Source organism: Ascaphus truei, chromosome 3 (assembly GCF_040206685.1).
Source record: "Ascaphus truei isolate aAscTru1 chromosome 3, aAscTru1.hap1, whole genome shotgun sequence".
Classification (NCBI taxonomy): Eukaryota; Metazoa; Chordata; class Amphibia; order Anura; family Ascaphidae; genus Ascaphus; species Ascaphus truei.
In genome coordinates this window covers 211,904,500-211,917,859 of record NC_134485.1, presented here as the reverse complement: position 1 = coordinate 211,917,859, position 13,360 = coordinate 211,904,500, and the positions used below count along the sequence as shown (strand labels likewise).

Below are 13,360 nucleotides of genomic sequence, written 5' to 3'. Positions count from 1 at the left end.
TTAAGCAGAGGAGCAACCACACGTGAAAACAAGCTCATCTTCAATTCTATAGACAATGTACAGTACAGTACACTTTGAAATACAAACTTACATGTTGATCACAGTGATTTCCAACTATGCTCAACAGAAACCTGGGGTTCCAAAACACACAGGTAATAGTGGATTATTATATATTTTTTTTACTGATGTAAATGCAATCATTATGTATACGTGTAATTTCTTGAATTCAAAACGGATGTTGCATACATGTACACACAGACACGATACCGTTCTGTGGCTAACAAAATGCTTTTATTTGTGTGAGCTTTCGATATACTGATCTCCTCTTCAGGCGGTGTTACAATGGATAAAGCAAGAAAAGTTTTACTTTAAAACAGTCTGGAATGTTATCAGTTGATGAAACCTATCCCTCCCCCCTGTGCAGAATGCCACAGAACTGTATCGACACTGTTTTTTATTATTACGCTCGGCTAACATGGTACAGATACATACATACATATTATATATATATATATATACATATATATTATATACATATATATATATACATACATATACATATACATACATATATATACATACATATACATACATATACATATACATATATACATACACACACACACACAGCTCAACACCGTTAAAGCGCGATCCGCTACAATGCAGATTCGCTTATAATGCGGTGTTAGTGTGGCTCCCTTTAATAAAAAATTAAAATAATATTTTTGTTGGCAAACTTCCAGGATTTGCCATGTCCGGCCACACACACGCGCACACATTTAGTGTAACCTGACATTTTTATATCATTCTAATTAGGACCATCATCTATTTCTACCTTACTAGACCCCGTGGTCTGTTCAATATGGGGGCTTATTTCAATACACAATACAGCTCAACCCTGTTATATATAGACACACACACACACACACACACACACACACACACACACACACACACACACACACTTTGTGCCACCGCTCCAACAAGATCTCCTCCTCGGCGGCCGTGAGATGCGTGCAGCCTCTTGACAGCAGAGGGACCCACAACCTCCACCTCCTACCTCCCCAAAAACTTCACAAGGAGAATAAATGTGGGTGCCAGTGCTTTGGAGCTTTTCACCACCTGCCCTTACTGTGATCAGAAACACATACTGTACAACAACGGTGCCCAACCTTTTCGGCACCAGGGACCGGTTTCGTGGAAGACAATTTTTCCACGGACCAGGGGGGATGGTTTCGGGATTATTCAATTGCATTAAATTTATTGTGCACTTTATTTCTATTATTACATTGTAATATATAATGAAATAATTATATAACTCACCATAACGCAGAATCAGTGGGAGCCCTGAGCTTGTTTACCTGCAACTAGACAGTCCCATCAGTGCGGGAAAGAGGCGCGGACTAAAATAAGTGTCGGATTCTGACTTCTCATAAGGAGTTCGCAACCTAGATCCCTCGCATGCGCAGTTTACAGTAGGGGTCGCGCTCCTATGATAATCTAATGAGGCCGCTGATCTGACAGGAGGCGGAGCTCAGGCGGTAATGTGAGCGATGGGGAGCACGGTTGTAAATACAGATGACGTTTCGCTCGCTCGCCCACCGCTCATCTCCTGCTGTGCGGCCCGGTTCCTAACAGGCCACGGACCGGGGGTTGGGGACCCCTGCTGCACAACACCCAAAAACGCCAGTTAAATTAACAATGCTATGTTAACTTACACACACTCAGTTACAGCACTCTGTTGCTGGTCTGACCTCTCAGTAATGTTTGCTGCTCTGCTCCTTCACCTGTCTGAGATTCCTGTAGCTTTTAGTACTAAATTAGCTTCCTTTTCCTCCCTCCCCCCATGTACTCTTCCCCCCACCTTACAAAATCTCCTTGAGATCATGTCAGGAGAGAGCACTGCAGCTCAGCCGGGGGAGGAGGGGGGTGGGGAAATGCTCTCGGTCGGGGGACTTGGAAAGCTCATGTAGGGAAGAGAGGGAGAGCGCACCGCAGCAGCACACTGACACACACACACTACCTCCGATGGGGAAGAGCATAGAAGGGAGCTGTTCCGGGCCGGGGGACTCACGCAGACAGCTGGCATCCCGGCTTCTCCAGACTGCGTGAGATCCTCCCCCGCTTCTCCTGCACAGCACACAGATCAGCTACTGCTGCAGATCACCGGTAATGCTGCTTGGGGTTGCCGCTATGACGCCGGGTTCAGGGAGAGCTGGGAGAGTTATCCCAGCTCTTCCCCTCCGGCGGACGGAGAACCCCCAATCGCGGGGGCCATTTTTTCCCGCGATCCTGGTTATAACGCGGTGGCATCGGGTGGACCCCCGAGCACCGCGTTATAACAGGGTTCAGCTGTATTAGTTTACCCCTATTGATCCATCTACATTGTCCCAATTTAACATAGGGTTTGGGCAACTCACAACACCCTATGCCCCTAGATCTAGATTGTATCTAACAGTAACACGCACAATTTATTCTAGGACTTCATTTCGACAGGCCCCGTACCACAAGATTGGCGTAAAGCAGATGCGGTGCCTATATTTAAAAAGGGAGCTAGATCAAAACTGGGGAATTACAGAACTGTAAGCCTGACTTCAATAGTGTGGAAACTACTTGAAGGTTTAATACGGGATAATATTCAGGAATACCTAATGGAAAACAAAATTATTAGTAATAGTCAGCATGGATATATGAAGGATAGATCATGTCAAACTAACCTTATTTGTTTATTTGAGGAGGTAAGTAGGAATTTAGACCAGGGTAATGCAGTTGATGTGGTCTACTTAGATTTTGCAAAAGCTTTTGATACGGTTTCACACAAGAGGTTGGTGTACTAAATAAAGCAAATTGGACTCAGTAAAAATATATGCACCTGGATTGAAAACTGGTTGAAGGACAGACAACAGCGAGTTGTCATAAATGGAACTTTTTCAGGTTGGGCTAAGGTCGTGAGTGGAGTACCTCAGGTATTGGTACTGGGACCCCTGCTTTTTAACTTGTTTATTAATGACCATGAGGATGGCATTGAGAGCAAAGTCTCCATCTTTGCTGATGACACTAAATTGATTAAGGTAGTAGAATCAGAGCAGGATGTAATTTCTCTCCAGAAGGACTTGGAGAGACTGGAAACTTGGACAGGTAAATGGCAGATGAGGTTTAATACAGATAAATGTAAGGTTATGCATTTGGGAAGCAAGAATAAACAGGCGATATACAAATTAAACGGGGATAAATTGGGGGAATCCTTGGTGGAGAAGGATTTAGGAGTGCTTGTAGACAGAAGGCTTAGCAACAGTGCCATATATCATGCAGTAGCTGCAAAGGCAAACAAGATCTTATCTTGCATCAAACGGGCAATGGATGGAAGGGAAGTAAACATAATTATGCCCCTTTACAAAGCATTAGTAAGACCACACCTTAAATATGGAGTACAATTTTGGGCACCTCACCTTGGAAAAGACAATGGAACTAGAGAGAGTGCAGAGAAGAGCCACCAAATTAATAAAGGGGATGGACAATCTAACTTATGAGGAGAGGCTAGCTACATTAGATTTATTTACATTAGAAAAGAGGCGTCTAAGAGGGGATATGATAACTATATACAAATATATTCGGGGTCAATACAAGGAGCTTTCAAAAGAACTATTCATCCCACGGGCAGTACAAAGGACTCGGGGCCATCCCTTAAGGTTGGAGGAAAGGAGATTTCACCAGCAACAAAGGAAAGGGTTCTTTACAGTGAGGGTAGTTAAAATGTGAAATTCATTACCCATGGAGACTGTGATGGCAGATACAATAGATTGTTTCAAAAAAAGGTTGGACATCTTTTTAGATAGGAAAAGTATACAGGGATATACCAAATAAGTAAAAATGAGAAGAATGTTTATCCAGGCAATAATCCGATTGCCAATTCTTGGAGTCAGGAAGGAATTAATGTTTCCCCTCATGAGATATCATTGGATGATATGACACTGGGGTTTTTTGTTTGCCTTTTTTGTTTGCCTTCCTCTGGATCAATGAGGAAGTATAGATATAGGATAAAGTATCTGTTGTCTAAATTTAGCATAGGTTGAACTTAATGGATGTACAGCTGAACCCCGTTATAGCGCGACCCGTTATAACACGGTTTTCACGTGGCTCCCATTTAAAAAAAAAAAAAAATAATAAATTAAAAAATACATTTTTTTTTGCACACTGCACACTGCCACACTACCACACTACCTGCGCACACTCACTGCTCACTGCGCACACTCACTGCTCACAGCACACACTCTCACTGCTCACAGCACACACTCTCACTGCTCACAGCACACACTCTCACTGCTCACAGCACACACTGCACACTGATCACAGCACACATACTCACTGCACACACACTCACTGCACACAGCACACTGCACACTCTCTCACTGCACACTCACTGCACACTCTCACTGCACACTCTCCCAGCACTCACTGCACACTCTCCCAGCACTCACTGCACACTCTCCCAGCACTCGCTCTCTCAGCACACTCCCAGCACACACTTTACACTGCTCACAGCACACAGCACACTACACTGCACCTCCCACTCCCCCTCCCTACCTTTGGTGTCGGCTGCTGAGATCAGAGCGGAGCTGGCATCAGGAGGAGGGGGTGTCGGGAGGAGGGGGGGTGTCGGGAGGAGGGTGTCGGGAGGAGGGGGGGGTGGTGTGGATGCCGGTAGGGGGTGCGAGTGGGGAGCAGGCTGGGACTCGGAGGGCCGCGTGGGCTAGGCCCAAAACTGATTATGCCGCGAGGGCCGGTAGGTGTGGGGGCTTCGGGGGGGGGGGGAGGGGGAGGAAGTGGATGCCGGTGGAGGGGGATGGATGCCGGTGGTGGGAGGTAAGGAGCAGGCTGCGGCTGGACTCGGAGGGCCGTTGCTGGGGGACGTGTAGGGCTTCCGGCCACCTCTTCCTTCCTTCCTTCCCTCCCTCCCTCCCGATCAGGCGCGCGGCGGCCATTTAAAAAAAATATTAGCGCGACCCCGGTTCTAGCGCGGTCGGATCGGGTGGCCCCCGAGGACCGCGCTATAACAGGGTTTAGCTGTATGTCTTTTTTCAACCTCCTCTACTATGTCACACACACACGCGCCTCGACAAATGCGTTCGCCCCGGGTGACCGCTGTCCACTGCGGCGGTGTCCCCCGGCATTTCCCTCTTGATCTTAAAAATCATGTTTTTCTCCTGCAGCACTATTCAAAATGGCTGTGAGGCGTTAGATGAAGCCGCATTGCCATGGCAACAGGACGCTGTGACTCCACGCAGCGTCCTGTTACCACGGCAACGCGGCTTCATACAACACAACACAACGTGGCCATTTTGAGTAGTGCTGCAGGAGAAAAACATGATTTTAAAGGCGACAAGACAGCAGAAGGCCGGGAGACGCCGTCAGGACTCGTGCGCATGCAGATAGAGTGAGAGATAGATAGGAGAGAGACAGAGATAAATAGATAGAGCGGGGTTTGTGTGTATACACACACATTCTGCAGGTATAGTTCAACAATGTTAACTAGAGGTACAGCACATACTGTACTGTAAAGCTGTGTATTGCAAGGACTTAACAGAAACTGCACAAGCAGGAGGTGATAAACCAGACTGAACCATGAGGGAAACAAAAAAATCTGCCAATATTAACTAAAGACACATGGAAGAACAAGGAACTCCAATGAAATGTCTTTAAGAGGAAGTTAAATGATTGACTGTTTTTAAAGATCGGACAAATAAAATTAAATTCCACAGTTTACAGTTACTAGTCAGAAAGACTATTCAAGGCCTGGGAAATAACCTTGAAAAATCAGTATACATTTTGCTTATTAACATTGTGGTCATTTGGACCAACGGCTGTAGAGAACTACATTGTGAGCAAGATAAACAGAGCAAAACACATGCAACAATTGAAACACACACAAAAAGAGGAAGTTTAAAATTCTCAGATCGGCAAACGAGATAAGAATATGACAATACCGTAGACTACAAACAAACTTATCTGGGATTTTGCATATTAAACTTGGTACGGTATACCCAAATTATTCTGGTAACATGATGACCATATACAAAATGGCAATGCATTTAAGCATACTAGTTTAAAATAATCTAGAGCAGGGGGTGCGCAAAGTTTGTGCGCTGCGCCCCCCTGCCTGCCAGCCCCAGAGCTCGTGCCCCCCCCTGACAGGAACCGGCGTCAAATGATGCCGTGGATTATGTGAGGTCACGTGACCCCGCAGCGTCATATAATGCTGCGTTGCCGAACACAAGGTAAGTGAAGTAGGAGACATTGCAGGGGCCTCACACAATTCCCCGGCATTCATTTTAAATGAATAAGGTAAGGAGGGGGCGAGCCGGAAGGGGAAACAAAAAAAAGACTGTGCACCCCTGATCTAGAGTCAAATGTGCAAAAAATGTAGGACCATGTTTGGTAAGCTGTGAACCGGTCTTCTGCTTGGTATGGAAAATTTAAGCCCCACTCATGTGAATGAAGCTCAAGTCTTCCCTAGCAATCGGAAGACAGGTACCCAGAATACTACATAGGGGCCTTTTGGAGAACAGTGAACACTCACAGTCAGGAGAAATGCCACAAATAGTTTGTAACAACTTATTACACAACAAGTGCAGAAGGCTTTGAAATGTTCTCACATCTTTACGTATATCTGCACACTTCCTGATGCTTTTTGCTACTTCCTTTTTCCTGTACTCAGAGCATTTCAGTTTATAAAAGATTCGTTTTTTCAACTCCAGCCATCTACATACACGAACAGTAGCAGCGAAGCTCATCAAGTGTTTTTAAGCTGGTAAGAAACTTTTGCAGTTACAGCGTATTTGAATATGATGAACTCCATGTCTATGGGCTATTCAGCGAGAACAAAGGTTCACCATAGGGTTTGTAAATATGAAAAATTAATGGAACAATGTTTCAAAGATAATATTTGAGATTCATATAACTGAAAGAAGGTAACATTTGTTCAGATATACTGCACAATTCAAAAAAAGAAAAAACATTGTCTCAAGTAGAATGTAAGCAAAGGGTTTAATGCACTATTACACGATTCTCTCAATAATGCACGATTACAGGATTCTCTCAATAATGCACTATTACAGGATTCTGTTGAGAATTCACTTGAAGTATGGTCATGTTTGGGCTGAGGGAGTGGCTCAGTGAGTCAAGTTACTGACTGTAAACACACTGTGTAATGGCACAGAGTTTGAATCAGGAGAACCTGGTTCAAATGCCAGTGTCAGCTCCTTGTGACCTTGGGCAAGTCACAACAGTATCTCCCTGCAAAGACAGATTGTAAACTTATGTGGACACTGACTTTGTAACAATCCTATGTGTGGCGTACCGCGCTCTATACTGTACATGTGAAACGCTTTAAGTCCCATTGGGAGAAAAGCGCGATATAAAAGAAAATTATTATTTTGTATATTATAGGGAAAGCACAGAACAATCCTCAAGAGCTGCAAACAGAACAGGGGCCTGGCACATTCCTGTTTTACAAGAATTTTGTTTTATTGCTAGTTAATAAAAATTGAATGAAAACATAGTTGGAGGTATGTATGGCAACATATATTTTTTGTTAGTGCCTTGAGTGCTGGATAGATCCACAAAACCCATCTATAGATTGCAGATACAATATTTAGTAGGGCAGATAAGCCAGTCCTGCTTTTGTAGCTTTTGGTAAATTAGGCCTTGTCCATAGTGCAAGATACGGAGCGAGCTACATAGCTTGCGCTACAAAGAAACATGTACATTCCAAAGCGCATGGCCATAGTGAGCGCGAACTTGCACGTGAGATACAAGGATACCAAAAGCAGAGGAGACAAACTTGTTTGCTATTGCAGCGAGATCATGTGAGCGGCTATTAGCCAATGAAAATGTAGTAAGCTATTCTGCCTGGATACTGTTCAAATGACTTTGTGTCAGTTGTGCTTGCTGTGAGAATATGGACAACTCAAATATTGAAAATGTTATTTCTGAGGTTTACAAACGTGAACCTTTAATTCATACCATGACAGAAATATCAATAATAATTTATGGAGAGAAATTTCTGATGTATTGTCCATTACTTGCATATAATTGTTTAAAAAAATAAATTGTAGTGTACAATGCTTATGTCGATGCATCACATTTTATATATTTTTTCATAACACGCCATGTTTTCATACACACACACACACATATATATATACACATATATATATATATATATACACACACACATATATATATATATACACATATATATATATATATATATATATATAAACACACCACACACATATTATATATATATATATATATATATATATATATATATATATATATACAGTGTTCGACAAACCTATACATTTGCACGCCCCGGGCGAGTGGATTTAACATTGTGGCGAGCTCCTATTGGCCCAAGCAGCACACGTGTGGTACCAAGCGGCGAGTAGATTTTTTGGTGATTTGTCGACCACTGTGTGTGTGTATATGTGTGTATATGTGTGTATATGTATGTGTATATATATATATATATATATATATAAAAATATATACACATACACACATATATACACACACACACACACACACACACACACACACACACACACACAAATATACATATATGTATATACACATACATATACGTGTATGTATGTGTATGTGTATATGTATCTGCATATATAGTTATACGATTTGTGGTGAAACTTAGTACCAATGTGAAAATAGGTTTACTTGATCCAGCCTATTTAATTGGCTGTCCTTGACCAATTACATATCTCCTGACGAAGTCACCGCAGTGTGACGAAACGCGTAGAGCTGTGACATCATTGCGTTCGTGTTGGTGTATTTGGAGTCCCTGGCTTCCCTGCGCTCCGGCTGGCGGTAATTTCAAGTGCTAGCAACCATTGTATGAGAGGGAGCAAAGGACGTGCAGGCATTGGATACCTTTTTTATCATGCTGCCAATTTGGGATAGGAGTTCATGGTGAACCTGGGCTGTTTACATCCACTCTGCAAACCTGGGACTCACCCTATCACCGCAGATAACCACAATAGAGATTTATCTCCCAAGAATGGTTCTGTTTAAAATCCTGTGAGTGGACATTCTTATGGGTTGCTGATTTTTTAAATAAATGTACCTTATTTTTTACTCAGTTACGTGCTATGGAGCTTGCGCTTTTGTTTGTTTTTTGTTCATGTATATACATACATATATATATATATATACACATATATATATATATATATTTACACATACACAGACACTGTTTACAGAATACTTCTGCAAATTGCATGGTATTATGCATTTTATTATTTGCTAAAGGCGTGTTCTCATGCAGGACACTTCATTGACACGCCCCCCCCTGACCGCGCCCACCCCCTCGCTCGCTTACCAAAAACCTAGTCCACACATCGCCGGAGATGAAAGCTCGCGCGAGGCAAGTAGCACTGTAGCACTCGCTTTCACTATGGACAAAGTCTAACTCTGCTTTGTCCATCTTTAAGAGCAACATTAATTCTAAAGCTCTGAAATGGACAACACCATTCTGATTTTAAATGCAAAATACGGGTTGATTATTACTTGGGTTTAAATATCACCTCTATGCTGACGAGACAAATTTACTTTTCAACCCCTGACCTTATGCCTGCTGTACAGACCAAAGCATCCGAATGTATCTCTGCGATATCATCCTGGATGGCCCTCTGCCGACTTAGGAAAAAAGGGATCCAACGCTCTACGGTTTTGATTATAATGCTAATTTATTTGTGCCACTTTATATGTGCCATTTATTTGTGCCACACAACGTTTCCACCTAATAAGGTTTCTCAAGTGACATTGCTTAGTCACTTGAGAAAGACCTATTTAGGTCGAAACGTTGTGTGGCACAAATAAATTAGCATTATAATCAAAACCGTAGGAGCGTTGGATCCCTTTTTTCCTGAGTATTGCCCTGGAATTACTCTGACAGGTACTCCTTGAACCAGCAGCACCGGTGAACTGTATGTATTTATTTTTTCATTGTGGTGTGCAGCATACTCCTTTATTTACCTCCGCCGACTTAAAACATGGCAAAAACAGAGCTCCTCATACTTCCTCCCAAACCTGGCCCTACTACCTCCTTCCACATTACTGTTGTAAGTATTATCATTCACCCAGTAGCCCAAGCACGCTGCCTAGGGGTCACACTCTACTCCTCTCTCACATTCAAAACATATCTAAAACCTGCCTTTTTTTTTTTCATCCGCAATATTACAAAGATACGCCTTTTCCTATGTTGCTGGACTGCTAAAACTCAGGCCCTCATTCTCTCGTCTCGATTACTGTAACCTCCTGCTGTCCGGCCTTTCTGCCTCTCACCTGTCTCCCCTACAATCTTTCCTAAACGCTGCTACCAGAATCATTCTACTTTTTCCTAAATTTGTCTCAGTGTCCCCCCTGCTGAAATCACTCTCCTGGCTTCCTATCAAATCCCGCATCTTGCACTCAATTCTAGCCCCTTTGTATCTAAAGCCCTCTTCCGCCTTAAACCTCTCACTGACTGCCCCACACCTCTGGAATGCCCTTCCCCTCAATACCAGACTAACACCCTCTCTATCCACCTTTAAAAACCACTTAAGACACACTTGCTTAAAGAAGCAGACGAGTTGCACAGTGGCTAATAATATACACGATACATAAAGCTTGGCCTCCTGCAGACGCACTTACCCGAATGCCCTCCTACTGTCTGCAAGTTCTTCCAAACTAACAATTAGATTGTACGCTCTTCGGAGCAGAGACTCCTTTTCCTAACTGTTACTTTTACAGTATGTCTGAAGCACTTATTCCTATGTTCTGTTATTTGTATTATTTGTTATTTATATGATTGTCACGTGTATAACTACTGTGAAGCGCTATGTACATTACTGACGCTATATAAAGACATACATACAAAACACTAATCAATTTGATTATCTGCAGGACTGGAAAAATACACTATCTGTACAGCAGCCAAAATTTGTACTCGACTGGGACATGGTTTTTTGTTTCCCCTCTCAAAACCACAAAAAAATGTTTTCCAATCCATCTGCACATAACTCAATGTAGCCTATTAGGTTTATGTTTTCCTGTTCCCCTGCCACCCATTTATTTTTTCCCCATAACCCCAATCCCTTTCTTTCACCCTGTACTATTTTATGCTCTCTAGCTCTTGCATGCCTTACCTCTCCCACATACACACTAGATCACACATCTGCCCTGGACCCTCTATGCTCCGCTGTGTACAGTGGCGAAATATAGTTATTTCTCTTTTCCACTGGACCTAATTCCATCTACCTATATTTACACACTCTTATGAGTTTTACTAGTGCCAGTCAATATTGTAACCTCACCAAGACTGTCTGCATGCTACAGCATACAAAAACAAAAAACAAAAAAAGAGGCACGTCCTTTGTTCACTGTAGAAACAGGAAAATAAGTGATCGGACAACATAGCTTGTGTAGATTGCACAGGCATAATGCTATTCATTGAAGTGGCAATGAAAACTTATTGCTAGAAAATTTGGGAAATCCTTAAACAGATTATCTTTGTGTATTATTTTCAGCGCGAAACATTTCATGCATTAAGGGACATGGAGGAAGAAAGTTCATCAGCAGGAGATGAAGAATCTGAGCGCTCTCTCTGGTTGGCAGCATTTATAGTCGGTGGAATCTTGATACTCATGTTCGTAGCAATTGCAGTAATTGTTTTGTGGAAATGTTTAAAGAAGCCAAATACCACTGACCAGAACTGGGCAGGTCCCTCTCCACTTGCAGATGGGGAAATCCCTGAAGGTATCAGCAATACAATGAAGGAACCTGCTCCACCCAGAAAGAATCTGTCAATTTCATGCATCCACCCAATCACAGTGATGTTTAGCAAATCCCAAATGTTACTGGAAGACATGTCTAATGAAGTGCCACAAAATGTGGAGGAAGAGAGCAGTGACACAAAATCAGCTACTGCAGGAAAATTTAGTATACCAGTACCTCCCACTGTTGCAGGAGAAAAAAGCCTATCGACAGCATCCATGAATCAACCCATTGCTATTGTCCCAACTGATTATTCCAATCTGCCTCCACCACCTGATTATCTTCTAGAGCTTCCAATGCCTCCTCTGGACGATGCCTTACCAGATTCCCCATTATCTGTGAACCCCCTACTACCATTTCCCTCAACTTTGCCAAGCTCAGCCAACGAAATTCAAGATCACAGTCAGATGCTTCCACCACCTCCACCTGAACTGCAACTAATGTAATAGCCGATTCAAAAGCATTCTACATTTGTTCAAGTGTCCCTGTCATATATGCTAATTTCCTATTTCTTATCTGCTTCTATAACGTCTTAACACACTCAATTACTGCACACCATTATAAATCCAGGCACGTATTATAATGGATAACCTATAGCTGATCGGTCTGATGCAGCCAGCTCTAGAAAGTGCACATCCAGAGCTCTGCGTTATATTGTGCTGTGAATAAGCAAATACCATAAGACGTAAACTAAACAGAAACAGCACAACAAATTAGAAGTATGTAGGACAACTCGCAGATCTTGGTTATACGGTCTTAAACTAAATATGCTAAACAGTATGCCGTCTCAAAACCAAGCAATTTAATAGGGTACTTTAATATTTCAAACCTGTTAAAAAACTATAATAAAGCGCAACAAATATTGTGATATACTCAAGCTGCAGCCTAAACACCAGCGGTTTTCCCCCAAACCGCAAATTAAAACCTAAAAAAAACAGTGTTCATGGCGCAAAGTGATAAAACAGTTAATATGTGCAAATGAACCCAGTGTTAGTTAGCACTGAAAAACACATAATACTGTAACTCCAAGTAGAAGATTCTCCAGGTCAGCAGACTTTGTAGACCCTCATATGAAGAAAAAACACACAAATGCAAAGGATATAGTGCATTAACATTTACTTTAAGATGACAGACAACACAGAGGGGGTGGTAACACACTCACACTCTCCCCACTGGTAAGTAAACAAGAAGTGACTTCGGGCGCACTTCAACCCTTCTCCTTAAATAACAGCACCCGATGCGACCGCTCCACTTCTCAGTCAAGAACAGACCGCAATTGCCTCTGCCAGCGTCTCTCACCAGCAGTGGGGGCACTCCGCCGCGTCACGGCGGTCAACAGTCTCCTTCCAATCAGGGCTCCTCAGGAGATTGGGTACAGTGGCCTCAAAGCATCAAAAAAGGCCCAACATGTTTCGTCCCTCCGGACTTCATCTGGAGTCATGTTTAATGCTAACTGTGATGCACTTATATACCAAACTATGCATCAGAAATAAAGCCAACTCAGCTGGATCCTACATAGTGAGCCAGTGAT

At 42.7% G+C, this 13,360-nt stretch overlaps 2 protein-coding genes across 16 annotated transcripts in view; one reads left to right on the top strand and one right to left on the bottom strand.

Annotated features, from left to right (window-relative positions):
• The window catches only part of NF1 (neurofibromin 1), a 197,324-nt gene that overhangs the window by 55,296 nt on the left and 128,668 nt on the right, over window positions 1-13,360 (bottom strand). The window lies entirely within an intron of this gene.
• EVI2B (ecotropic viral integration site 2B) lies at window positions 6,698-12,275 on the top strand. 2 transcript variants are annotated; one of them, XM_075590028.1, is made up of 3 exons: window positions 6,713-6,808; window positions 7,447-7,565; window positions 11,583-12,275. In XM_075590028.1, the coding sequence occupies exon 3, from the start codon at window positions 11,610-11,612 to the stop codon at window positions 12,273-12,275; it is 666 nt and encodes a 221-aa protein (XP_075446143.1). In that variant the 5' UTR covers window positions 6,713-6,808; window positions 7,447-7,565; window positions 11,583-11,609. The 2 variants fall into 2 exon arrangements, with proteins under 2 accessions (XP_075446142.1, XP_075446143.1); XM_075590027.1 differs by lacking the exon at window positions 7,447-7,565 and having other exon boundaries at window positions 6,698-6,808.